This window comes from Notolabrus celidotus, chromosome 12 (assembly GCF_009762535.1).
Source record: "Notolabrus celidotus isolate fNotCel1 chromosome 12, fNotCel1.pri, whole genome shotgun sequence".
In the NCBI taxonomy this organism is placed as follows: Eukaryota; Metazoa; Chordata; class Actinopteri; order Labriformes; family Labridae; genus Notolabrus; species Notolabrus celidotus.
Window position 1 is genome coordinate 7988951 of NC_048283.1, and position 27392 is coordinate 8016342.

Here is a 27392-nt window from a genome sequence, read left to right on the forward strand (position 1 = left end):
GCTTATGAGGTCCTCACTGGTAGTATGCACCCCCCTCAACTTTTAATACTACTTGGTTCCTCTTTATTAGAAATGCTTTTTTATCATCTTTGTGTGAAACTGTGAATCCATTCTCGGTTCATTATTAATGAGAATCAGAATCAGAAGTACTTTATTTATCCCTGGGGGGGAATTCAGTGAAAGAAAAGAAAAGGAAACCGTTATGTTCCAGATTTGGCTTTTTGTCAGCTTCAAAAGAGGGAATTAACCAAATCTAAAAAAAATTATATTTTACAGGTTTTGTGTACTTACATTATTAAACAAATATTTATACCTTAATAACATTGGTTGGGTTAATATCTAATTAAACACCTGGGCTTTTTCAGATCAATTAATGCTTGGTAAGGGTTTGAGTTAAATTAATTGATAGATTTATGGGTGGAAAAAGAGGACATTGAAATTATTGCTACTAAGGGTTTAAGGTAACACTTTACAATAATGGTACACATTTTTTAGAGACTGAATGTTTAATTCATGTTGAAGTAATGTATGACTCCTGATGAATTTCTGTATGAATTAATAAGAGTTTGAGTTTTTTCTCAAAAATATGACGCTTCAAAATATCATCTGAGACGCTAATTATATGTATGGTCCTAAAAAAACCTTGCATGTTCAGCAATTTGGTCATACATGAATTGATATATGAAGTAACCATTAATTAACAATAATGTAAAGTGTTACTGGCCTTTGAAACATATTGTTTAGATGATGATGTTGTTAAAGTAATGTGGTATGCACCTGGACTATTCAGCAATCAGTGAATCCAGTAATACATCTTAAATGTTGAGGGAAAGAGGGAGTACTGAGTGTGTTGTAATGGCCGGGCTGTGTTAAATACTTAATTTTGATTGGTCGAAACCCCATAACAACAGTGATTCATTCTCAACAGCAAAAGTTATGCAACAGACAACCTGTTTAAACGCCTCATATCAAATCAAAATGTTGAAAGGGGAATGGCACATTTCACCTCTGTTTTTGTTACCAATGTTTATCTTTTCAATTTATTTGGAAAGCAAAACATTTAAGATTTGTGTTGACTTGCTGACCGGTCATCAGCAAAGAAAAGAAGAAGAAGGGAGGAAGACAGCAGAAACGGTGAGGGAGCTTTTTGGCATGTTTAGTCCACCCTCTCTTTTGCCCTCTGGTGAGTATTAGCACTGTAACAATGAATATAATAAAAGTTCTTTCAAAATAAAGAAATGACTAATGCTTTATTTAAAAATGTGTACGGATGTTTGTTTGTTGTCTCTGCAAACACATGTGTGCCTTCTTGCAGGCTTATGCATGAACAAGCAGTTCACAATACATGCATGTTCTGAAAGTGAATGTGGATTAAGGCTAAGCTAACAGGATTACAATGTTCCACTGGAGGAGCAGACACTTTAAATAGCTCAAGCTGACTGTGGCGGTGCTTCGGGGCTACAGAAGAATCATCATTTGACACTCGAGAAGAAATATTTGAACCACTCTGCTGCCTTTAGTCCTGATCTATAGGTGAGTTTTTTGCTGGACTATGTTGGATCAGTTTGTTGTTACTGAATATATAATATGTTTCAAAATTGCACATATTTGAATTACAGAAAAATGATGAGAGAAGTATACACACTCATAACAGATTTACATTTGTAACGTTAAATTCTAGGAAATTGTATTGGTTATATTTGTTTCTGTTGATTGAACATGCAAAGCTTTAGTAAGACATAAACATGATCCTCACACGTGCAGAGAGAGCATTGTTCTTGTGTCACAAGTCCAAGTACCACTTACAAGTATGATTGCGTAGATCAGTTTTGATGCTTTGCTTGCTTTTTATTCATGTGTGTTCGTCTGGTTTGGTCTGTATTATAGTTGCTTTATAGTCAAAGTTTCTCATCTCCTCACAGAAATGGCTGATGTCCTCAGAAACCTGAACCTCCTGGAGACCCTCAAAGAGTCAATAGAGAACAATAAGTTATCCGATGTCAAGGAAGCAGTGGAAGATCTCCTGATCAGCAGAATCAACTTAGCTGTGCTGGGGGACCGTGAGGATAGAAAGACCACCTTTATAAACTCCCTCAGTGGCCTCAGTCCTGGGGATGAAGGAGCAGCTCCGTCTCCTTCCCCTGTTGCCCCAGAAGAACTGGCAAGCTACCCAAACCCCAAACACCCTGATTTTCGCCTGTGGGATCTTCCACCTGTCCCTTCAGCCTCTCCATTCGAATCTGAAGGGTTCATGGAAAGAGTAAAAATTTTTCGTTACAATGCTGTCTTCATGACGTTCACAGAGACACCCCATGCGAACAGTGTGAAGGTGTTTCTAGAGGCCCGTTCCCAACAGCGACAAATTGTCTATTTTATTCTCTTAGCTTCAGATAAAGACACAGACAAAAGCCTGGAAGAGAAGAGGAAAGCCAGTGTGGAGGCGCTGAAATCAGAAGGTGTGTCTCACCTCAAAGTCTACCTGGTGAGGCCCTCCACCCTGGAGAAGTATGACTTTCCTGGCCTGTTGGAGGACATGGGGAGAGACCTCCCAGAAATCAGAGCCCACGCCCTGCTCCTGGCCCTCCCAACACTAACCTCCACCCTGGTCACTCAGAAGAAAGACGCATTCAAAGCACTTGTATGGGCTGCTGCATCACTATCTGGCGGGGTGTCTGCCATTCCTGTTCCCTTTGTGGCCTCTATGGTGGACTCAAGCGTGGCGATGCGGATCCTGACAAAAGCACAACTCTCTCTGTGCCTGGACAATGAATCTGTTGAGCGTCTGGCCCGACAGCGAGGTATTGAGCCCGCACGACTCAAGGGGCTGCGGACTTGTGAGCTGTCAGTGGAGGTCACCAAAGGTGAGGTGAAAAAACGTCTGGCAGCAGCAGAAAAGGACTTGGCCACGGTTTCTTCAAAGTTAGTGGAGATGGCGATGCCTCGGCATGCCCGCTCTGTAAGCCGCTCTTTCGCTGCGATGCTTCAAGCCTTAAATGGCGCCATTGATGAAATGGCTGCTGATGCTGAGAAAATAGTGGCTGCTGTTGTCGGGGAGGGGAAGTGAACTGTTTCTTGTTGTTTCCTGTGTATGTGGGGTTCAACACAACTTTAATGTTTTGTTAAATAAAAACACAATTTTCTAAAACACTTTGTGATCTTTTCATACATTTCCACCCTTAATATGAGTGTGAAAGAATGCTTTAAACTCTATGTAAACATACACTTTGCAAAAAGATGTCAAAAACTCCAAGCTGCTGTGTGCCAGTTTAAAAAGACATTGCAGACCCTTAAGGGTTGCTCTCTGTTCACTATCAGCAGAAACATCAAATAGAGGAAGTGAGAGGGCGTTCAACCACATGCGTACAGAGGCAGGCAAGTTGAAGTCATAGATCTATCATCGGTGCAACAATAAAATAATTCATTTTATATCTTGCATGGGTGGACATGCAAATTTCACAAGTGTATGTGAAGATCCTTTTTTAAAATCCTGTTCTGAGTTTAGGAGGGAGGCTGTTGGCCACAAACCGCTTTAAGTGAATCCTCTGAGGTAAGACTGAGATTATTTTTGTATCTTTCAGCATGAAATGTTACATGTATTTGACGGCCTTATTCAACAGAAATGCTGACTTCTGTCTGTTATAATTCATCCTCAACATCAATGTGCTTTAATGTAGTTCTCTAACACACAAGTTTGATTTGTAACAAAGATTTCAGTTGAAAAGGAAAATGTTTTCTATTATTAATTTGAACTCATCTTTCTGAAGCAAGCTGTCATCTCAGCGTATTGGAATGGAATTGATTCATGACATATCTATAACCAAATCTGTAAGAATGGAAAATATACATTATCTGAATTACTTAACTTTTACTTCAGTTACTGTGTTGTAAGCTTTTTAAAATTGGTTAAAAAAAAAAAAGTGATTCATATCAGTACAAAAGGAAAAGAGACTAACTGACGGATCAAGGATATTTTTTTATGTTCCTTTATTTTTACAGCAAGCAGACCCATCACACAGACAATAGAGAGCAACAACACACGTAATTTAAAAGCAATGGCAGTGATATGAGTATGATAGATAATGATCACCTCAAGTGTTTTAAAATAACTGTAGTCTTAAAATGTTTCAAAGTAAAGAGAGACGGTTTGTTTGGATTTTCTACACAAAACACAAAGCCTCAATAGATTCTTTATTCTGCCCACTGTTCACTTATATTTACTGGTTCATTCTGCTGGCTGTGTTGGAAAAAAGAATATTTTAGTGAGAGGATTCCCAAATATTTTGAAAGGAGAAATAAAATGTAGAAAACTGTGACAGAAAAAAAAAATCATTAAAGAGGAAGGAGAAAATCTGACTGACTGCTTTGCATTGAAAAAAAAAACACCTTCCTGTTTACAGCCTGTCTCTATGATAACACCTTTGTGAAAAACCCACTGCTATGTTTAAGATCTTTGTTTCTATCAGACCAGAGTGCTACCTGAAGATGACAGCACAGACTGTTGTGTTGTTGGTGTGTCTGGTGCTGATAAAAGGTAGGATTTGACTGTGATTTCCACTGATGTTTTCTTTTAACATTTCTATTAAATTCACTATAAAAACCTGACTTTGCACATTTGTTTTCAACACCACAGAGTTTTCTTGTGTCCAAACACCTACCTTCAATCTACAAGAAGGTCCCCTGACTGCTGTAGAAGGCTCCTGCGCTGAAATCAAGTGTTTCAAATCAAGCAGTGTCACCCAATCTGTCAAGGATGACAGTGCATACTGGTTTTGGATTAAGGATGCAACATACAAAGAGTCCAAATACGTTGGCACTATTATTTACAGCTCAAACCAGTCAATACATCCTCTAAGCGACAACCTGTATGCAGACAAAGTGACATACACCGGCTCTTCAGACTGGGGCAGTAACTCAGGGAAGCCAACATGCAGTGTCCTGATCTGTAACCTGAACAAATCTGACAGCGGAGACTATTCTTTCAGATATATAGGAAGAGATCACAAATGGATCACGAAAATAAATGTAACCCTCACAGTTACGGGTAAGTATAAGATCTAAATAGATTCTCAAAAATAACAAAGACATAGAGTGAGTTGTTACAAAAATGTTGGACTTTAACAGGAAGTCTTGATTCCATGATTAAAAGTCAGGAATGTTAATATTTGTAATATTTTAAGACCTCAATACAGTTATATGGATTCAAACATTTGATTAGAAGAACATAAGCAGTAATAGTATTTGTACATTTACATAAAGATCAGATATATTGTCTGAATGGTTTTGTTCGGTCTGATTTTACAAGCTGTGGTTGAGCTCACCCTGATGAAAGAGGAGGTCTCAAAGATCGCTCAGTCCAGGGAACGCACAAGGAAACAGACATATTCATTTAATGCTGTATGAATTAAAAACAAGCTTATACTTTCTCGTCTGTACATTCAGCACTGTATTTCTGCTCACATTGTCTCATTTTCATTTTTTAGAAAACCCATGCCCCATCACTTTTGAGAGGCCATCTGTTGTGAACGAAAACAGCACGATATCACTCAAATGTTCCGCTCCAAGTTCATGCACTTTAAACCTCCAAATCAAAAGCTCAACACAACTTATCAGCACACAGTCTGATGATGGGAAACAGAAAAGCATCTCCGCCAGTTATCAAGTGAGCTGGAAGGATGATGGGAGAGAAGTTTCGTGTCAAACAGTAAATAACACAGATGTCTATTTGATCCAGAACATCAGTTTAGCTGTCCAATGTAAGTTTATGATTTGAGAGTTAAGTCCTTTTTTCTTTATTGTGGTCATGTTTGCTGCAGATATATCTGTGGTGTTATTCTATACCAAGGGTTGCACTGTCGCCACAAAGTTCAGAGACCTCTCAATCCAACTCACAGGTCTTTAATACGGAAGCTCAAACCGGTTACCTGGTTATTTTAAAAACTGTGTGTAAATATAAGTAATAGTTCCCAACATCTGTAATATAAATGGGCAGATTTTCACGCAATACAAGTCCGCCTTTATAATTCAAAGTCAGGAGAGGAACCAAAAACAGAACAAATATTTTTCATCAGAAGTCCTGGATCACTCCTTATTCAGATACAGACTTTTTTTTTTTAATCTGGATAATCCATGCTCTAAATGGGACACACCTGAATGCTTATTTTAAGTTTTTAATGACATTTATAAGAAGTTGTAATGTTTGACATACGTGCAAGTTTTATGATACTTTTTTCCTGTTATTTAGTCGAAATCCATCCCATTACTGGAATCAGGAGAATGTGTCCTATCAAGACTTTTGAACGACAGAAACTAGAGATTTTGTCTGCATATAAACAACATCAGAATCCTAATCTGATCTGATTTCATTGCCCTTTTTTCCACTCTGAAAAACCTGTTTTTTAAAGATTTGATCCAAGTTGATAGCTGAGTATGCCCTGGACAGCAGGATTAAGACTCACATGAAATAGGATGCATAACATCACTTCTTCTGCGGTATTAACACACAGATATTTTATCTAACTCGCAAATCTATTCTAACAGACACCACTTTGTTTTCCCTTAAACTTACCGAGTACTCAATAACTGTGACCGTTTGACATAGTTTACTAAGTGATCCATAATGTAGGTATGAGGACAAATTGGCTGCCATCAATAGGGGCCCTGATTTTCGGAAACACTCCCGTGGGTCGTATAAGAACAAAAACAATCTTGCTGCTTAATGTTCACAGCACAGCTCCATTTTTTTGCACATTTGATTTCCTCGAACAATCTATCTGTGATCACTTTCTTGTAACTTGTATTTCATTTGTTGATCAGATGCTCCAAGAGATGTATTGGCTAAGATGACACCTACAGGCGGACAGATGGTCAAGGAAAATCAGTCTGTTACTCTGAACTGCTCTGCCAAAGGAAACCCCATGCCGACCTTTACCTGGTTTAAAAATGGAAAAAGCCATCAAGGAGCAGCAGAGTGGAAGTTTGCATCAATAAAGGCCTCAGACAGTGGAGAGTACTTCTGTGAAGCTGTAAACACATTTGACAAATCAAGGTCAGATAAAGTCAGCATTGATGTTAAATGTGAGTACTTTTCCAGATTGCTTTTGAATCTCAGAGATTTAACTCCTGCAGCACTGATGTGATTTTCAACATTTTGTTTTTCCTTGTAGATTTGTCTGAACAATAATTAAAATATCCTGTTTCAGATCCGCCTGAAGTTGAGGTGAAGGCCTCACCAGCTCATGAAGTTACAGAAAGAGATAAAATAACTTTAACCTGCCATGTCAAAAGAAGCAACCCAAGACACTCTGCCTATTCTTGGTACAGAAATAATAGCTTGACTACTCAGAAAAAGAATACATTTGTTATTGAAAGTATTGGGCCCCAAGACAGGGGCTCATACACTTGTAACGCCACTAACTCTGCAGGTACTGGAACATCAGGGCAACATCAAATTATAGTTCAATGTAAGTATGTGTGGTTGCTTGTACACACTTATAAATGCTTTATGATGATATGTAAGCATACTAAGAGTTATGTTTGCCTTCCAGACAGGCCAAGGAGTACAAACACATCCATCCTTGAACATACGACCAGAGTTAAAGTTGGCGAATCTCTCACATTCACCTGTAACACTGATGCCTACCCTCGCCCGTCAGACTCCACAGGCTACTCCTGGTACCGTTACAAGAGAATCAAACAGGTTGACTCCTCACAGTGGAAATCTCGTTCATCTTATGGAAGTAGCCTGCGTTTGGAGAGAGTACAAAGAACAGATGAGGCATGCTACATATGCAACGCAACCAACAGCATTGGTACAGGGGACAACAGTATGCCTAAGTGCATAGAAGTGCTCTGTAAGTAATCATATCCTTTGAATGATATGTTTTCTGACCTCCACATTCAGCATGACTATCTTTTCTACTCATTCTAGTTTGTAAAATATACTATAGAATTTCCACCTTAAAAGATAAGAAAGTGAAGAATCAGCCAAGACGAAGGAAAGCTGTTATTTTAATGGGATAAGAGGTCATAATTATGAGATAAAAAGCTGAAATCATAATATAATATTATTGCATGGCTAGGACTTTTGATTCGATAGTCATGAAGTGTTTTTCTTATCCCTCAACTGTTCTTTTTTATGCTTTATTTATTGTTTTTTTTAATTCAAACAAGAACATTATTCCCAACCACCCATATTACACACCCACCCTAATCTTATAGACCAGGGGTTCCCAAACTTTTCAGCCCAACCCCCCAAAAATTGGTGCCAAAGACTCGCCACCTCCACTGCCCCTAAAAGTGATTTAATGTGGCTTCATTTCGCTGGTCTGCAGAAAATTAGCCTACCTATATGAGCATGTGGCTGTGTTTGCTGGGCCGGTATGAATTAACCTACTGCTACTGATGCTTTTGATAATTAACTGTTCACTAACCCTAAACTTATGAGTCATCTGGCATAAAGAAAGGCAGAAAACTCATTACATTTTCTATTTTTTAAGGTTTTATTTCAAGTTTAGCTACTATTTTTTGTCGATATTTTTACTATAATGGGTAAAATGTATAATTTTTAGATAACTTTTGTCATCCAACTTTTTTATTGCATTATTTCTGTATTTCTTTGTACACCATAAGTTAACAAATTATATGTAAGTAAAACAAAAACAACAAAGAGAAGAAACAATTGAAAAATACAAAAAAATACAAAAACAATAATGATAAGGGTTAGGGTTAGGGTTATATATAATAATATATATTATAATAATAATAAACAAAAAGGAAGATAAACATTAGAAAACAAGGTAAATAAACAAAATAAATAATAATAATAATAATTAAAAAAAACATTCCAGAAGACATCTAACGACCCCCCATTTGTGTCTCACGACCCCCCAGGGGGTCCCGACCCACACTTTGGGAACCCCTGATATAGACAAGAGTGACAAGACCATTAATTTGAACTGCTATCTCATAATCGTGTCTTTTTATTTCATAGCTTCAATTTTTTATCTCACAATTTTGACTTTGAGTCGTATGAAAAAGACTGACATTTTTTTTTTCATCCAGGCTAAGTTGCTTAAAAAAAAAAAAAAGGTATTACCTTTACTGGCTGAGACGTGCTTCCATATTTAACAGTTCAACGGGTGATAAATGTGATTATTTGAGAGCTGGATGAAAAGATCCAATCAACATTTTGACTAATATGATTAATGAAGATGGAGCAAACAGCTGGTTAGCGTAGCCTTTCAACAGCTAGCCTGGTTCTGTTAAAAAGTTACCACTTTCACTTAGCATAGCCCTTCAATGATCATACATTGTATCCTGTTTGTTAAATCCATAAATACCAGTTATCATTATATTATTGTTATAAAAAAAACAAATCAAATCATCCAAGGAAAGAAAGTGATACACAAAATCAAGTGTTAAAAAATAACTGTTCTTACAGTTTATTCTGAGGATTGAATAAATGAGACATGATGCGTCTAAAGACTTTAAACAAAGGTTGGCTTACATGACAACATTGTTGCCTTTGAACAGACCGGACTAGCTGTTTCCTGTCTTTGAGCTAAGCTAGGCTAAGCTGCCCTGATGTTTAATGTAGCCTCATAACCAATAGACATTCAAGAGATCAGATACAGAAATTGTGTGTACACCTTATTGCCAGCAAGCAAATAAGCTAATTCCTCTAACAGCAAATGTTTCAAGGTTTTACGACTGGTGTAATATCAAACAGTATTTTACAAATGATTCAATCAACACAACTGCTTCCTTTCTACAGACCCTCCAACCACCCCAGCTCTGTCGATGGAAAACAAGGTTAAGGAAGGTCAGCTCACCACCATCAGCTGCACCGTCGAAAGCTTCCCACCATCCAATCTCACCTTGACAATCAAATCCGAATCAAATCCCAAATCTTCAGAAGTGGTGTTCATAGCACAACGCAACACTCTCCATCACACATTTAATGCGACCTCAGCGCACTACGGAATTTACACCTGCCAGGCCCAAAACGACATCGGTTCAAGCAAAAGTATGGAAAAAGAGTTGGTGGTGAAATGTGAGTGATCCAGCATTTCATTGTTCTTTTTGTTTTTCAATCAAATCAAAACCAAAATAAAGTCACTTTCCTTGGCACGCAGTGAAAAAACTTGATTACAAATGTAAAAGTAGTTTTTCATCTATTCTTTGGAATTAAGTCACCTAGTTCTCTGCTGACAAGTGGGTCTATTTGAACCATGATAATGCACGCATGCTGCTTATTTAACTACAGCTAAGTGGTACTTCCACTTTACATGACTATTTCAATTTCTGCAACTATACATTTCGTCCAAGGACAACTATTAGACAACTAACTTAATAGTTACCCAGAAGATCCAGATTTTATTTTATATAATAACTGTTGACCAAATGAGAAAACAAGATTTATTGTTGTACTTAAAATCCCAGAACATATACTAAGCATGACAAAGAAATGTATAAATACCTATGTGAAGTCAGAGCTGAATCAGTGACAACAGCCAGAATACTGTTAGTTTTAACACTTAGGCGGAGAAGAAGAGTGAGCATAAACTGGAAGTAAAATTATTGAAACAGGACTCATTATTAAAGGAGTATGTTTATAGTGAAGCTGCTTCCTTTCATTGGATTAATTTTTTTCAGCCACTGAGTAAAAATTGTTTAAAGGGGTGACAATTTTGCTCTGCAGGTAAATCATGCGCCCCCTGTACAGAGGCTATAGTTCTCGCAGTGGCTGAATTCCTACAACCTGCCTCTTGCCGTGTGTCATTTCTCATTCTCTCTCTCTGTGATTGTATCCACCGTCCTTACCTCTAAAAAATAAAAGCATAAAAGGGCAAAGAGTAATGTTAAAATATGGATATTAAGATAATTTTAAATGCAGAAGATGTGTTTAAAATGTTTCAACTTTGAATGTTTTTGTTGGTACAAACACATGTTGACATAATGCACCACAACCACAAAGGTCAGCCTCAAATATCACATCAATACTTCTTTTGAAACAATTTTTTAGGGTAATTTAGGGTAGCATAAATCACTAAAACCACAAATCAAGTCGTATCTTTTCAATGCATCTGAGTTTATCCAGTTGTTCTGAATCATAAGCGTGATGGTCCACAGGACATTACAGGCGACACATGATAATATTTAAATCTGATTTTTTTTTTTACAGATTGTCCCAAAGACGTAACAGTGAAAGCTAAGCCTGATGTTGTTGTTAATGAAAACACATTGCTGACACTGCACTGCAGTGCCAACTCCTACCCTCCCGCAAATTCTTTCACCTGGACAAGGATGAAAGATGGGAAGACTGAAAGCATCAAAAATACTCAGGATGTCTCTGTCAAGTCTGTCAAACCCTCTGACAGTGGACTGTACAGCTGTACAGCCAGCAATGAGATGGGAACTGGAAAATCACAGCCAGCTGATATCAAAGTCAGATGTAAGTGAAATGAATGTCATGATGGTAGACAGACGAACCAAGAGTACATACAAAACATTTCTTTATCTATTATCTGTCTAGTTGAGATTATAGTATTCTTATGGGATAATCATTTAGTCCTGCCTCCCCTCCTCCTCTCCTGATTAGATGCTCCAAAGCTGACAAAGATCACAAGCGGAGCAGAGCAGCAGTGTCCTAATGGGAGGAGTTCTGTGACACTGAGCTGCACCAGTCACAGCTATCCCAAAGTCACTCAGTTTTCATGGTACAGGAAGATGCAGGAAGAGGAAAGAGCTGTTAAAGTGTCTGAACATCAGACACTCACAGTGTATTCGGACCAACCAGGAGCCTACCACTGCGTCGCAAAAAATGAAATAAATCAAAAGTCCTCTGAACCCATCCAGCTGTTTGTTAAAAGTGAGTTCATCCATGACTGTACATGTCAACTTTCTTTCATTTCTTTCCAAGATGTGTTGGAGATTTGGGGGAATTTGTTTTTAAAAACACATTTTTTAAAAATCTGATAAAATCACATCAGTTTGGAATAATGCGACAATCAGAGTGACATTTCATTGAAGCTCTGTCTCTTCCAACAGAATGGGGCTTTTTGAGGATCTTGATCATCTTGTTCCTTTTGATAATATTTTTAATTGTATGTTTCTTTGTATACAGGTAAAGTATAAAAAAGTTATGTTTTATATCAAAATAAGAACATTTATGAATGATATGACATTCGTAAACACCCTGACCCTTCATGTTGTTTTAGACACAAAAGAAACAAATACATCCAACGAGGAAATTCTAACGCAGCGCCCTGTTTTGGTTCTCTGGTGATGACTCTTTGTGCAACCTTTTCTGCTTCTTTATTGAAAAAATCCAGACAAATATAACATCTTGATTATCTGAATGGTATAAGCATGTCTATGTAAACCGATTCAGGGTTGGTGGAATGGCACCAGAAGAAGTAATCCCATGAGCCGGCCCGTCATGGCAGAGCCTTTCAGGAGCAGAGATGACCTCTTGTCAGACCAGCCGTGCAGCTCCAACGGCCAACGACGACAGCAGCCTCGTCCAGACAGCATGTAATAGACAGCACACGCAAGACACACACACGGCACACAGTCCCTCACAGGACAAGGCACACACTGTGTCAGCGAGACAGTAAGCTGGAAGCTGCTGCTCATGGTGGAGTCAAAGCATCCATTTAAGATCCGTAAGACAAGAATGACACATTGAGGGCTTCCCCGGTCATTAATTACGGTCCGACATTGAGCTTGCATTTTTTGATTCTTATCTTATTTTTTCATTCTTATCACATTTGTTGTTCCACAGACCAGCCTCCGACATCAACGCTGTTTACTACACTGTGCAGCTGCCTGCAAGACAACAGGTGAGGGAAGAAATTCATAACAACAACCTTATCAAGATAAAAATGTATCCCAATGCCCAAAAAGTTTGGATGCTGTGTAAAATGTCCTAAAATAATGTTTGATGGTTTGCAAGTCTCCAGCATGTCTGAATCATTTTTATATACTACCTCCTCTTTGCATGGTAAAGGTTCAACCTGCATTTGTAGACGCAGTGACAAACTGTGCTCGCAGAGAATGGTTTTCTGAGCCCATAGAGAGATTTCCACTTCAGAGTCATGTCTGTTTTTTCATGCAGTGTTACCTGAGGGGCTGAAGGTAATGGCCATCCAGCATTGCTTAATGGCTTTGTCTCTTTTCTACAAAGATTTCTCCAGATTTTCGGAGTCTGTCAATATTTTTCGAATGACAAAATCTCCAAATTCTTCGCAATTTTACATAAAGGAACTTTATACAGAAATTGTTGAACTATTTGCTCACAATTTCTCTCACAGAGTGGTGTATCTTTCTAAACTATTACAAATGAACCTGATTTATTGTTGTATTTTTAGAGTTACACAACTTTTTCAGTGGCAACCTCCGGTCTAAAAATATGTGTCCAATGCGGAAGTGTTAAAAACTGCAGATCATCGAGGATCCGCTTGAGGCTGGCTCCGGAAGTACCGGAAACCACATACACACCAATTCAAAAAAGACGATCTTTACAACAGAAATAAACATGTTTACAGCCTGGTACAAAAGACGAGTGTAGTCTGGATAGCTCATTTCTTGATCGGCACACACTGTACGGGGGGTGAATTTTTTCTAACGCTGCAATTTCGAAGATATTGAGATTACAAGTCATCCAATGAGAGGCACAGCTGATGTGATTGACAGGCGGGAACACTGTAGCTGTAGGCGAGGAGGCTAAAACTCTGCCTCTTTAAGTCACACTCGCTCAACAGCAACAATATGGCTGCCGCCTACGATTGGCCTCAAAACAGCACTTGAGAAACAGATGGGTGATGTCATGGATCTTACGTCCATATTTCATACAGTCTATGGTTGTTACATTAAAATGGATTTCAAGCTTCAACATTTGATAAGTCCTTTTAAATATACAGTTTAATTTATTTGCAAACCATTAGAATCTTTTTTCACCAACATTTTACACAACGTTCCACTCTTGGAATCGGTGATGTAAATTAAAGGAGGTTTTTTGTGGACTTAAAAAAAACACAACATTTAATGTCATACAGTAACGTATTAGCTTTTATTACAAGGGCAATCCATCAGTTTTACACAATTACATGTGAGAAGAACATTTTCAGAGTTGCAAATCTCAAGTTTCTTCAAAGTCTAAGAAAAAAAGATGACGTAATAAAGCTCAACTTTGGCTTCAAACTGAGAATTTAAACCAAAAGTTGGGCATTGGTAATTCAAGATTTGGGCATAGACTAGGCAGGGAGGGTTTGTTAGAAACATGGGAACCAATGTTGTGGGAGTTGAACTCAGCTAGGCACAGAAAGGACAGCCAAATTTCATTTTGTCAATTTTTCTAATGATGTAAGTTTTCTTCTTCTGGAAACAACCGAATAAAATACTGCAACTGTACAACTGAAAAAACATTTTTGCTGTCATTGTTATTTTTGTATTAGTGGCTGAGAACGCATTCTCAAAATGGGACAATAATAGTTGCTAGATCTTTCAATACTGGAGTTATTTTGGTTATGTTATAGTCAGCACATACTGTGTATCCATGCTTTCCTGGACCTATAAATATGTTGGATTTAAATTTGTTTGAAAGGTTAATATTCAAATGAAAACACTGAATACCTTAAAATAAAATATTTAAACCCCAAAAGCCCCAAAAGGGTCAATCTTAAGTGCACAAGGTACAATGATTTCAAATGAGAGTGTAGCTTGTACCCAAAAGATGAGAGAAAATAACTTTTTGGGACTTTATTTCAGGTTGACTTAAAAAAGGTTTAAGTTCTGCTCACTACAAAGGAAACATCTGCAATGGCATCAGTCTTCTAAAGCCAGTATTAGTCTAGCTCTACTTTAGACAGACGGATGTTGTTCATCAAGCTGTTGCTTTGCTCACTGTGCTCTAGCTCTGTCCACACTAATCATGTAGTGTTCAGTATTGTGGAGCAATGAATCACTGGACGACCACTCAGCTTCCATTTAAGGCATGAATGAACTGATTCAGTTGCTACTGTACATTCACTGATGTCTTCTGTCTGCATCTGCTCAGGGTCCTTCTGGAGAGATGCCAATCAAACAGAAAGCTCAACACACAGAGGACGACTCTCTGAACTACGCTTCTTTACACTTTGGAAAGAAGGAAAAGTAGGAATCTAGATATTTTATTCAACACCAGGTAAGGTATTATTAGATTGCATATTTAATTGTATGGTATTTATTTCTTAGGAACAAGCAGGCAAAAGCAGACGTGGATGATGTGTATGCTATGGTGTCCAAGAAAAAGAAACCTAAAAAGGTCAGAAGCCTGTTAACCACTCTCCTTTCACGTGTCATGTTTAATTTATTACATCAGAGCATTGTGTTACAGCTATTTCCCTTGAAGTCTCATTAATAGTTGATCTAAATTGTGCTGTTGGTTACATTCATACCACTTCTTAAGCCTAGAGAAATAATATGTATGATACATATAAATGTATTCCCGTCACAAACATCTTCTTCTTCGTGTCCTCACAACCGTCAGTCATGTGTTGATCTGAACTTGGCTGTGCATCCAATCCAGAAATGATCTTGTGTCTCCTCTTGTCATTCTCCTAGACTGAACAAGAAAAGCAGGAGGACTACGAGAATTTAAGGACAGCACATCCAGCTAAATCTCTAAATCCACTGAACTATGGCTCAGACACCAGTGAGGATGAAGAAGAGCTCAATTATTCCAAAGTGAGCTTCAAGGCAAAGCCTGGACATCAGCGAGCCAGCAGAGACTCCAGCAGTTCCACTGAAGAGACCCAATACTCAGAGGTCAAAATCTGACCAAAGATATTCTTCTCCTGCCGTTGTGGTACAAACGGCTTTTGGCTTAGCTATTTTAAATCATGCTCAGAATCCAACATAAATAAGACTTTATCCTGTGCCATATACCTGTATATATTTACTCCTAAAATAACAACTGTAATCTTTTTTGCTTTTATAAGTGTGCAGAAGCAGTTAGCAAACTTGTGTAAGGAAACTGAGCAGTAAACACAGTCTGAATATTTAAGGGTCAAGTCTAATATCGATTTGATCAATGCTTTGATTTCTCAAAGACATGATGTGTGGACAAACGCTCAGAGGATGTCATTGGATAATATATAACGCTTGTTATCATGCTGGTCGTGTAGATTTTGTTGCTCCCTGTGGACAAAGCAGTACCTTTTATCTCTTTGCTGAATTTGAAATCTCCTCATGTTTTATTTTAACATTTAAATGCATCACTCGTGAAGAATCTTCACCGTTGCAAATGTATAAAAAAGGATGCTTCGGTAGTAAGCAGTCCAAGAGTTTGTCTGACACCTACCCTCCAACATCTGTTTCAGACAATAAAAATAACCTCATATTATTGGTTAATCTTTGAGCTGATGGTCTGGTTTTCTTTTGTTCATCATAAAGAAGCATCAGTGTTCAAATGTCTGTCTGTTCCAGACAAAAACTCCTAACAGGAGCTTTAAGCTCTGTAAAGCTGCCACATGAGGTGCAGGTAGAGTGGCATAAATATGTGTGCTTTTGCAACATAAAAAAAAAAAAAATTAAGAATCTTAAAACAAATATAGTGTTTGAGCTCAGCTGTCATTTTGTGTGTTTGTATCGTATTAGACATCTGAATAACTTTACAGAAGGAACTGTGAGACACGTGAGTTTTGAAATTTTGAGAATAAAGCCCCCAGCATTATTTCTCTCTGGCAGTGACCTGCAGAGAAGAGCGAGAGTTGAGAGGGAACAAGTTAAAGCTTCTTCTGTCTAACTGTCTCATGTACGTACTTTAAAATCTTTCTATGGTTCTTTAATTTACTTCCTTTGTTAATCGTGTTTTTTTCTGAGTATAGGTAAAGGATTAACAGAAATCAAAGTGAAAAAGTTTGAAGTCAAACTACTAACCACAAGAGTTTGGCTCCAGTCACTTTAAATAAAGTTACCTGCAGTGTAGTTGCTACCTTAATTGCTGCAGACTCCAAAAGGTTGAACTGCCCAGCTGAAAACTGAGACAGGATGTGGTGAAGTCCTGTAACTTTATGAAGCCCAGAATCCTGTGTTTTCACTTCTCCTTTTCACTGACCTGCTCTATGAGACCTTCAGTGTCATTCACTTGTCCCGCATTACCGTCAGCAACTGTCTGTTCCTCCTTTGCGTCCCCTCCTCTGTTTTCTTCAGAGTGTGGACGAATCACCGCATACTCAGTTGTCTTGGAGGCCAGGCCTCTGATCTCCCCTTCTCCTGGTTGATCCTGGGAGATGGCTTTGAGTTTATTGTGGTCCATATTGGCGTAGAGGATAGGGTTCTCCTTTACTATTCCTCCTTCTTCTATGATGGCATTGTTGACATAAATCACATCCACCTGTAAAGAGTTGGTCTGTATGAAGACAAAGATTGACTTTAGTTATGGAGAAGAAAAGATGGTTTCCGTCCATCCATTTTTGATTTTTCATTGTTCAAGTCGCAGTGGCTGCAGGCTAAGAGAGTTCGTTGTGTACCCAGCTCCTCCTGGGGATCCCTGGTTCAGGCCAGATGGAATATACAATTCCTCCATTGAGCTCTAGATCTACACCAGTTGGACCAACCTAGGAGGTATTCCAAGTAGCCCAAACCGTCTTTAAAAAAATGCTGTCGATGCAAAAGACTAGTCATTTTTCTCAAGGCTCCCTCCCTTTACCCGATCTGAGGCTGGGCACAGTAACCCTACAGAGGAAGGGTATGCATCCATAATCTTAATCTTGTGGTCACTAACCAAAGACCTAAGGTCAGGGTTTGATTGTAGATAAACGTCACAGGTCAGCTTCCTCTTCAATGCAACCTGACTGCCAATCTTAAGATCTATTTAACCCTGACGTGAACGAGACCCCGAGATACTTGAACTTCAGGTAACTCAGTAACTCACTCGCCTACCATTTTTGCGGCTAAGTAGTACCAGTGGTTTAGATATGCAGAGGATCCATAAACACTCGCCCAGTTAAGGCCCCTGTGCCTGCTTGAGGCCTCAGTTTGACAAAGCCAAAAGAACCCATCAACTGCAGGAAGTAGAGATGCAGTTCTTGGGTCCAAAATCAAGGTGAAACTTTCCAAGCTTTGCGTCGAGATCCCATTGGTAAAAATCTTAAATAGCATCGGAAAACCCTGGTGGACACCAACACCAACCCGGAATGTGTTTGACACTTTAAGGGAATCTGAACTTTGGTTATCCAAGGCCTTGATGGCGCACAGCATCAGCCCTGGTACCCCATGTTTTCCTTATGAATAAGAAAACTCCCATGACACCCCAACAACACTGTGATGGCAAAGAGTTGGTCCACTACTAAACAGCTGCAGCAGAATCCACATTTCTCCTCCAGGATTAGAGGTTCAGAGATTGGCCTTATAGGTACAATTTTCCCCAGAGTGCTGGATAGTGTGAGACCCCCATAGCTGGAGCACACCAGCTGGTACCCTTTCCTCAGCCTACCGTTCCACAGGTGAGTCCCCGGGTCACTGCATGATATCAACGGGGTGTGAAAGCCAAGCCAGCCCAACAATGAAAAAGCATCTCAGGACAAATCTCATCCACAGCTGGCAGATACTCTACCAAGCTGTGCCAAGGAGGTTGTTTATCTCCTTACTACTTATTTCTCATTGGATTACATCAGTTGTACAACGAAATTATCCTGCAAAATATGCACAAAGTTAAACCAACATGTTACCTTGCAATACACAAGTTACCAAGTCACAGAAAAAGTTGGGGTACTCAAGCTAAGCAAAGCTAACCAGTAGCCAGTTGTTTGCAAAAGAGCATACAAGTGTATCCCCTTTGATATCAAATATGAATTCAAGACACATAAAGATTACAACAATCTCCTGTGGAACAAGTCTACCACCTGGTATTAATAAGTTTAATCACCTTTATTACCCGGCTTTCTTACTGATCACCCGGCTGTGTTACATACTTCATTCTGATTGATTAAAACCACAGTGATTACTGACAAACTGACATTAATGTGGGCTCACAATGGTTGTTATGTTCTGTTTCATGATTGAACATTATTAGATTTTTTGACGTGTACAGAAAGGTTCTACAGACCCGTTATGTTGAAAGAGAAAGGAGTGGAGTAATATTTCCTTACATCTCCTCACACTCCCAGTCACAGTGAGGCTAGACTTAACCAGACCTACCTTTGTTCCTGACACTCAGAGATAAAAAAATAATTATGAATTCACTTGGAGGTTTAACAGAAAATTCTCATGTCTTTTAAAGATGTTTGAAAGTTTCCAATTATTTGTATTTCTAAGTTCTTTATGCATGTGCATATGTAGTGTTGTGTAAGTGTATAAACTCACCTCATTATTACCCATTAAGCCTGAAGTTTCCACAAATCCTCTGTCTGATAAAAAGCTGTCCTTTTTTTTCCTAAAAACAACAACAACAAAATATTATATTAGTCATTTTTGTTCAAAAGAATCCATTCATGGTCATATTTAGCAACGCGTCGGGGTGTGGTTGACCTCCATCCTGGTTACAACCACCATCTAAGTCCCCCCCTGTCAGCAGCAGAGTTATTACATTAACATTCATGTATTTATAGAGATTTTTAGACGTGTTTTTATATGCCTCACCTGACCAGGAAAATCAGCAGTGGGACACAAACCAAGAGCATTCCTGCTGCTCCCACCGCAGAGCCGATCAGAAGAGAAAAAGTATGGAGGCCTGAAAAGTTCCCACAAAGCAGTCAGTAGACCAGAAAAAGGACAATTATTTTACTGAAAAGCTATAAAGAGCATGCAGCACATTTACCTAGCTCCAGTTCGCTGGAGGACACGTTGAAGGCAAACCTATCAGAGCCCAGAGAGTTGAAGCTGAGGCAGATGAGAGATGGGAAGTCATCACTCTGACTGTAGAGGGTGATGAGGCTCGTCTTCCCCTGGCTCCCCAGGGGAGCTTCCCTTATTGGGATTTCAGCTGAGTGACTGATAGGTATCCCAGCCAATTCCCAAACCAGGGAGGGGACGGGGTTCCCTTGGCTGTCACAGGAACACCGGATTTGTGAAAAAACCTTCACACAGCGGGAAGAGGGCAGGATCTCTGCAGCAACTATGATGGATGAGAGAATCAGCAAATTGTTCATATTTAGTTGAACTTCTTTGGGGAAAAAGCTTACAATTGAAAAAAGGTAAATAGTCTCACATGTGACTTCAATGATGTTATGCTCTGACTTTTGAGCTCCGTGGACGTTTCGAGCTTCGCAGTAATAATGATCCTGGGAAAGTTTGGTCACATTGAAGATGAGCTCTTGCTCTGAGCTCAGCATTTCTTTTTGTCTGCCAGACACTCTGAACCAGGTGAAGTTAATATCTGCTGGATTGGCGACGCTTGTGCAGTTCAGAGTTACAGGGTTGCCATCCATCACTGGACCAGAGGGGTCAATGGAAACTGAGGTGTTTTTAGGAGGATCTGAAATAAAAGAAAGACAGTGTCTGTTAGCCCTGCATTCAGAAACTCCTGAAGTGTATGGAAAAAAATACATTATTTTTACTAAGACATGCTCCCTTATGTTTATTCTTGACTTCAGCTCTGCTCAGCTGATGCAGCATCTATATGTGGTACCTTTAGTCTGTTAACATATGCCTCACATTTTCCTCCTTAGATCATGACAGGATTCAAATTGTTCTCTTATTGAAGGAGTGAAAGAAGGTAATTTCTTAAGCTTCTTTCATGGTAGCACTGATGCAGATTTACAGTATCACAAAAGCAACTAGTTATAGTGACAGAAGTGTCAGATTTTCACAACGACTGCAGCGCTACAGTGTTCAGTTCAGTTCTTGATGGTGACCTTTACACCAATGAACTTTGAATCTCAAATTAAAAAGAAAACATGGGCAGGAGAGCCTGAAAGGGATAATTCAGCTATTTTAAAGTGGGATGTATGAGGTACTGGTCATTAGTGGTAGTAACAGGAGATGCCTGTTAGCTTATCCCTTTGTTGAGAAACCAGTGGAAGGACACTACGCAATACATTTCTGCAGACGGGCCATTTTTGCATCTGCAAATGCAACAGATACACGCAAACAGTGATGTGATGCTTTCGTCTTACAATTTCAAATAAGATGGGGCTGAAAAACAAGTCAGCATGTGATGCTGATGCACCAGCTAGCTACAGACAGTAGCTGCGATAAGGGATGCTCATGGTGGAGGTAAAAACTTGAGAAAACAAGAACATCCCACTTCTTTGAATGTTTTATGTGAAAAAAGAAATTAAAACGTTTCCACTTATACAACACGGGCATGGTTGAAGAACTTAAAAATCTAAGTTGATTTGATTGGACATTGCAACATCTTCATTTCAAGGACAACAAAAGCCCAGAAGCAAGTGAGCAACAATGTTTTAACACAGCTTGGCCAACATCTAGCTATTGCACTTTTGTGTATATCCTGCAGCAGCACAATCTTGGTGACCCAGTGGGATTCAAATTAAAATGACGGTGTCGCCGAAGCAGGAAAGGTAAACACACAGCAGGAGCTTCGTAAACTCAGACAAGCACACACGAACACAGCAGAGGTCTACCCTGTCCTCTCAGCTGGCTCACAGTGATCCCGTCTTGCCACTTCAACGCCTCTGTTATTTCCTGCAGTGCTGGCACAGCGGTGGGGCGACTTGGTCACACATCACGCTTCTCTGACATTCATATTGAAGGCGATGTGTAACAGAGACTTAAATATCACGCCTTTAAGCAGCAAGATTAAACGGGCTTATGTAGACAGTTTTGTTTGTTTTTGTTGAAGATCATGTGAGAAGATCAAAAGCAAAACATCTACTGAACAGCTCTCATGATGGACTGCTATTTAAAACTGCTGTGTCAAAGGTCAGGACTGAACATAAAAAACTCACAAGGTAAGATGCTCAAAGCACCAAATGTCTGTAATAAGCTCACATTCTTCCACCTTTGTAGAAAGGCATGAAAGTGTTACATTTTATAATTTCACAAAACTAGATTAAACATCATATCCTAATTTAAAACCCAATACGAGAGATTTTACTTCAAACTTTTGGATGTATGTCATACCTTTAGAATAAACCGTTCAACCTCCTTACTAGAGGCACACTAATAATAGATCTACAGTGTGAGTATGAACAAAAAAAGAAAAAGTACATCCATGGTATGTGTAATATGAATTTCAGCGAACTGAGTCAACCGTCACTATCCGTGGTTTGAAACATCTTCTTCATTAAGACAACCAAACAGAACATCTACACATTGAGACACTGGCACACATGAGGACACAACAGAGCTCAGTCATGATGGACTTCTCACATAGAAAGGATTAGGAGGTTGTCACGCTATGTGACAATGTGTTACTGTCCTGGGTGCAGACACCGAAGTGTTGCCTGAGACTGAGTCTTGGCTGCAGATCATGTTTGGGTTACCACAGCTGTAGACATATTCAGCCAGTAGAAACTCTACAAAATACAGCTGTGTTGTGTGTAAAACAGTGACTACACTGTATAAAATGGACTTACACTGAACGTCCAGATGTATATCAGCTGAAGTTTCCTCTCCCAGCTCATTTTTTGCTGCACAGTGGTAGCTGCCGTTGTGGCTTGTGTCGACACCTTTCATAACTAAGGTGGATCCATGCTCCTTATCCTCCTCGTCATCTTTGTGCCAGGTGTAGTTGGTCACAGGTGGGTTTGCACGGCTGCTGCAGGACAGAGTGATAGAGCTGCCCTCCAGTATTGGACCAGTAGGGTTGACGATCACGGTGGTTTCCTTGGGGGCAACTTGAAAAAGAAACACAAGAACATAAGTGATGGTTCAGTCCATGTTGCTACACAATATCTGACCTCAGTGTTTCTGCTTCAGTCTGACTTACACTGCACGTCTATCTGAACGATGGATGAGTTCTGGGTTCCCACTCTGTTGCTGACTTGGCAGAAAAATTGGCTGTCAGCTTCTGAGACTGTAGTTGAAAGCGTCTTCTTTGGACTAACTGCTGACACCTGATCCCCGTCCACTTTGAACCAGGTGTAGCTGTCAACAGCAGGATTTGCGCTGGTTTCGCAGGTCAGAGTCGCCAAGCTGCCCTCTTTTACAGGATCATCAGAGTAAAGGACTGATGTGTTATCTGGAGCATCTGGAAGACAATTTAATAATTGAAGCGTGTGACATACATGGGTAAACAGATTTCTTGACCACTATTAGAAAAGTTTTAAACAGACATTGACTTAATCACTTTAAAAAGTCCAAAATCCTATCTCTTGCTTTGGTCTCAGCAACATCTGAGGAAAGCGCCTGGTTCTTTATCATCCTAATGCTTCACAGTATTCATTAACTACTTGCTAATTTGTCCATTTGCCAGGTCCTATCTCTAATTGGTGTAATGGAGTCTTCTTCTCTGAAAGAGTTTAAATATATTGAGCTTAGAAGAAAGACAGTGAAAAGAGCAAACTGCACTCCTGGCTCTGTCTAATAAAGGGATACAATCGAACCTTCTAGCATCTCTGGAGCTCACTCATTGACACGTTACTGCTAATTTTTAAGAGTGTTAGATTATGTGCCATTCAATTTCTTGATCATGCAAGGTAGCTGCCAAGAATCTTGTGGTCACCAGGTGGTTGCTCAGATTAAACAAAGACATATAAGATAATCTTTAACATGTTAAGTAATGAGCTTTAGGGGTGCTGGAAGGTGGATTCTTTTGTGTTTGGATGGAGGCAGGGCAGCTGTTTCACGCTTTCTTCAGTCTTTGTGTTAAACTAAGCAAAGCTGACCAGTAACCAGTTGTTAGCATAAAAGTGTATTCCATTGAATTCGAACTATTAATTCAAGACACATAAAGATTACAACAACCTCCTGTGGAACAAGTCTACAACCTGTTCTTAATAAATTTGATCATTTTTATCACCTGGCTTTCTTACTGATCACCCAGCTGTGTTATATTCTTAATTCTGATTGGTTAAAATGCCCCAACAACATTAATTAACTATCAATAGCAAAGGCGATGCAAAGGACTGTGATCACACACATCTTTCCAAACAATCTGCATAGGATATCTTAACATTGGATCCTTTCCAGCAATGCAGGCAATGTGCATCTAACCAAATCAGATGCTGATCGCTATGAAGTAACTTAATAAAATCCTATTTAAATCAACATTTTATGTCAACTTGTTTAGAGCTTTAGTTGATAGCTGTGTAATAAGTGTGATAAGTATAGTGAGCAGGTGGTTTAGTAGGGTGAGCTTCAGGGTCCTGCTCACCCTGTTAGGATTATAATTTGTATTTTAATGTTTATAAAGCATTCATAAGGCTTTATAAATCAAGCAAAATAAACCGCTATACATCATGAAGTATATCAGTCAGTGAGTGATCAATAACAGGTTCAGTGTATGATGAATCACATTACTATTAATACAATTTATCAGACTTTCATCAGAGGGATAATGGTGGAACTAATGAGCCTCATGAACAGGCTTTTCATAAGATGTAGTGCTACCATCACATTTTTAAAAACAAGAGGATATGATCGGAAACAACACCTAACACAACAAGAAGACTTTTAAATGCCAGAGACAAACTTACAAAGAATTTGGAGGGTGAAACTTTGTTCATAGTGAAGGTCACTGTTGCCCGCTTGTCGGTTGTAGAGCACGTTGCAGGAGATCTTCTGTCCGTTTTGGTGGTAAGAAGCGGTGAAGTTAATGACAGACGTCAGAATATTACCTTCCATATGCTCCTGAATGTCACCTATACTTGGGGACCATTTCAATATCGGAAGAAGGGCAGGACAAGGCGCTAAAGCCGAGCAGTTGAGTCTCACTTGACCCCCTTCTTCTACCTCTGGCCTGGATGGAGTAATGGCAGGTCTGGGCATTGAATCTGAGGAATAAAAAACAATGAGGACATGGCAAGAAAGATATAAAAAGATGCCAGGAGTAGGTTTGAGTAAAAGGATGTGAAGCAAACCTTGAGCAGTGATAAGGACACTTGTTTGAAAGTTGAACTTCAGATCGTTGTCACACTGCAGCCTGAAGTAGTAGTTGTCATAATGGTTGGAGGGCAGGTTGTTGAAGACGGTGGTGCAGTCCTTCTCGTGCAGGATCCCTGTCAGGTTTCCCTGCAGGATGTTTAACCCTGTGTTCACTCCGGTAAGGCCCGAATCAAACACCTGCGTCCGACTCCAGCTTCCTCTCTTCCAGATGGCTCTACATGAATCATCCAGGTACTGCTCCCAATCTGACGGCAGGCTGAACGTGCAGTGGATGGTCACACAGGATCCACTGAGTCCATCCACCGCCTGGGGCATGAAGGCATCCCACTGCTGGCATAAGCTACCTGAGGACAAAGAACAGTGAAGAAATACACATGAATCAAAAAATATTTCAGCAAGATGTGTGCATCACAAAGTGTGACATGTGCTGGGAATTATTTTAAATCAGTACATGTCCCTTAACTTCAACATAGAAAATTAAAGGACAGGCTTTTCAACTCAGTCAAAGAAAATCAAGCACATCTTGTCCCAAAACAATTGAGGAAAAACTAGCTTCTAGTTTTGGCAGATGGCAGTTTCACTACTTAGTCTGGCTCTGCTCAAAGTTTCTGCCTATCAAGACCGTTTTTTTCTTGCCACAACTGCCAAAAATATAACTTAAAAATATATATATTAAATAAAAGTATGCTTATATTTGTAAGCAATTGTAGGGAAGACATCCAATAAGCTTATAAATGTTGACCAGCTTACCTTGAAGTAGACAGCATATGAAGAAAATCCAAACAGCAGCTGTCATTCTTTACTGTCAGGTCGATGATCCTGCAAAGAGGCACAGGACAAGTAAATCAGTCCATCCCCATTCTTTGTTAAGTGTAAATAGCCTATTTCTAGAGTGACGTATTGTTCCTGAAAAACTCTTCAACAGATTTTTTTAAGTAGCTATAAAGATTATTGATAATTAATATTAAGCTGTCTAATGAAACTATCAATCAATTGTTGTGATACTGCTTTATTCAAGATTTAAGATTCTTATTTTTATTGTGCACATAGTCAGCACATAAATGTTTAAACTTATTTTAAGTACAGTGATTTGTAATAAATCTGTAATTATGAACAGTGCCAGAGATCTGTTGGCACTGACCTCTGTCATGACTTCTTTCATTGAATATAACTAGATAAGCTACAGTAGCTAATCTAGTTATATTAAATGAATATAATTCATTAGGATTATATCAGACTTGTGTTTGTGCAGTTAGTTTAACAAGTAAACTTGAATTAAAGTTGTTTAAAGTAAATATAATTAACCTAGTTTGTCATACACTGTAATGATACGCTCACTTTTCTCAACATTATACCATTCTGTACTGATTTATACTTTGAATGAGAAACTTGGACGTCTTTTTTTCAGTGTATTAAGATTAAAAAACAAAGATGAAGGTGAATACTACCAACCAAAACTCATGAATTATGTCGACACTAATGAAGCCACCATAAAGTAATCACACAACTTAATTGGAAGTGCAACCATGTTAAGTTTTGTATTATCTTGCAAAATCTTACAGTAGACAGTATAAGCAGATGTAACCTTTCTGACAACTTAGTAAACATGAAAATTAAAGTTAGCAGGGTTAAAGTATAAAAGGTATGTCAGATAAAGACTTAGTAACAAATGGTTCAAATATATTTTTCAGGTTGCAATCAAATGATTTTTGATGTATATAAATTCTTACCTTACAGCCGACGATGATGCTCAGCATACAGTGTCTTTATTTTCTGTGTGGGAAAATAAAAGCATATTGTGGAATATTGAGTACATACATCTCTGATATCTGGTCAATGATTTAGCATTTGATAAAAAAGCAATAAATGTTTTACCAGCATTGAAAGGTCAGTGGTGGTAATCCAATTACTGAGTCATGTCAGACTGGCGAGGTGTTTGGATGCCACGCTCAGCTGTAGGAGGATCTGACTGGGGAGTGGCGCTACACACAAGAACAGAGATCTGATTCTCTCTGCCTGTACTACAGTAATGAGAGCGATATATTAGTGAGACAGAGAACAAATTATTTAAATAAACTATTTTTTTTGTTTCTACAACAAGATGACAACTAGAATGTTTTTATTCAAGTCAGTGCAGGAGTGTTTGTTTCATCAGAGCATTTTGTTTTTGTAAGAGATCTGTTGTACAGCTGGAGCAAAACAATGCCAAAGTGGCTTCTTCAACATTTAAGTAATCTAATTAAAAAGATCTGATTACTTAAATGAACAATTGAGAGCAGTGCAGAGACAAGGTGAAGGTACCATTATTCCACTGGTACTATTTCTCATGATTACTGAGTTAAAAAGCCATTCTGTAGCAGAGTTGATGGATTTATGAACGATCACAGGGCTGCTTAAAG

The 27392-nt window shown here is 38.9% G+C and overlaps 3 protein-coding genes across 16 annotated transcripts; 2 read left to right on the top strand and 1 right to left on the bottom strand.

Annotated features, from left to right (window-relative positions):
* Positions 1-1429: 1429 nt before the first annotated feature.
* Positions 1430-3064, top strand: irgq2 (immunity-related GTPase family, q2). The gene is made up of 2 exons (XM_034698476.1): positions 1430-1533; positions 1923-3064. The coding sequence occupies exon 2, from the start codon at positions 1925-1927 to the stop codon at positions 3062-3064; it is 1140 nt and encodes a 379-aa protein (XP_034554367.1). The 5' UTR covers positions 1430-1533; positions 1923-1924.
* Positions 3065-3381: 317 nt separating this feature from the next.
* Positions 3382-16399, top strand: si:dkey-24p1.1 (uncharacterized protein LOC556718 homolog). 2 transcript variants are annotated; one of them, XM_034698513.1, is made up of 17 exons: positions 3383-3547; positions 4464-4531; positions 4631-5041; positions 5481-5753; positions 6814-7074; positions 7200-7460; positions 7545-7850; positions 9773-10051; positions 11183-11452; positions 11600-11869; positions 12049-12124; positions 12219-12282; positions 12392-12534; positions 12785-12842; positions 15059-15153; positions 15235-15304; positions 15604-16399. In XM_034698513.1, the coding sequence occupies exons 2-17, from the start codon at positions 4483-4485 to the stop codon at positions 15817-15819; spliced, it is 3102 nt and encodes a 1033-aa protein (XP_034554404.1). In that variant the 5' UTR covers positions 3383-3547; positions 4464-4482; the 3' UTR covers positions 15820-16399. The 2 variants fall into 2 exon arrangements, 1 of the variants encoding a protein (XP_034554404.1); XR_004633377.1 differs by lacking the exons at positions 15235-15304; positions 15604-16399 and having other exon boundaries at positions 3382-3547; positions 12392-12665; positions 15059-15111.
* Positions 14043-27047, bottom strand: LOC117823353 (sialoadhesin-like). Of its 13 annotated transcripts, none has more exons than XM_034698524.1 (15): positions 26869-27047; positions 26724-26766; positions 25744-25812; positions 24969-25337; positions 24585-24881; positions 22877-23137; positions 22524-22784; positions 20192-20458; positions 19802-20098; positions 19624-19714; positions 19348-19417; positions 17099-17392; positions 16977-17021; positions 16678-16732; positions 16533-16633 (listed from the first exon to the last, which is right to left on the bottom strand). In XM_034698524.1, exons 3-14 carry the CDS (start codon positions 25787-25789, stop codon positions 16712-16714), a joined length of 2319 nt encoding a protein of 772 aa, XP_034554415.1. In that variant the 5' UTR covers positions 25790-25812; positions 26724-26766; positions 26869-27047; the 3' UTR covers positions 16533-16633; positions 16678-16711. The 13 variants fall into 13 exon arrangements, 12 of the variants coding, with proteins under 12 accessions (XP_034554413.1, XP_034554407.1, XP_034554409.1 ...); XM_034698520.1 differs by having other exon boundaries at positions 16959-17021; XM_034698522.1 differs by lacking the exons at positions 16533-16633; positions 16678-16732 and adding an exon at positions 14043-15626.
* Positions 27048-27392: the final 345 nt, after the last annotated feature.

Excerpts from the sequence above, each read along its gene's own strand:
- irgq2 (XM_034698476.1), top strand. The coding sequence starts at position 1,925 with ATGGCTGATGTCCTCAGAAACCTGAACCTCCTGGAGACCCTCAAAGAG.
- si:dkey-24p1.1 (XM_034698513.1), top strand. The coding sequence starts at position 4,483 with ATGACAGCACAGACTGTTGTGTTGTTGGTGTGTCTGGTGCTGATAAAA. Across the intron at positions 7,075-7,199 it reads AGTCAGCATTGATGTTAAAT|ATCCGCCTGAAGTTGAGGTG; the intron begins GTGAGTACTTTT and ends ATCCTGTTTCAG. Across the intron at positions 11,453-11,599 it reads AGCTGATATCAAAGTCAGAT|ATGCTCCAAAGCTGACAAAG; the intron begins GTAAGTGAAATG and ends TCTCCTGATTAG.
- LOC117823353 (XM_034698515.1), bottom strand. The coding sequence starts at position 25,789 with ATGACAGCTGCTGTTTGGATTTTCTTCATATGCTGTCTACTTCAAG. Across the intron at positions 20,099-20,191 it reads TAACATCATTGAAGTCACAT|TTGCTGCAGAGATCCTGCCC; the intron begins GTGAGACTATTT and ends CATCCATCATAG. Across the intron at positions 17,393-19,347 it reads GCTTAATGGGTAATAATGAG|ACCAACTCTTTACAGGTGGA; the intron begins GTGAGTTTATAC and ends GTCTTCATACAG.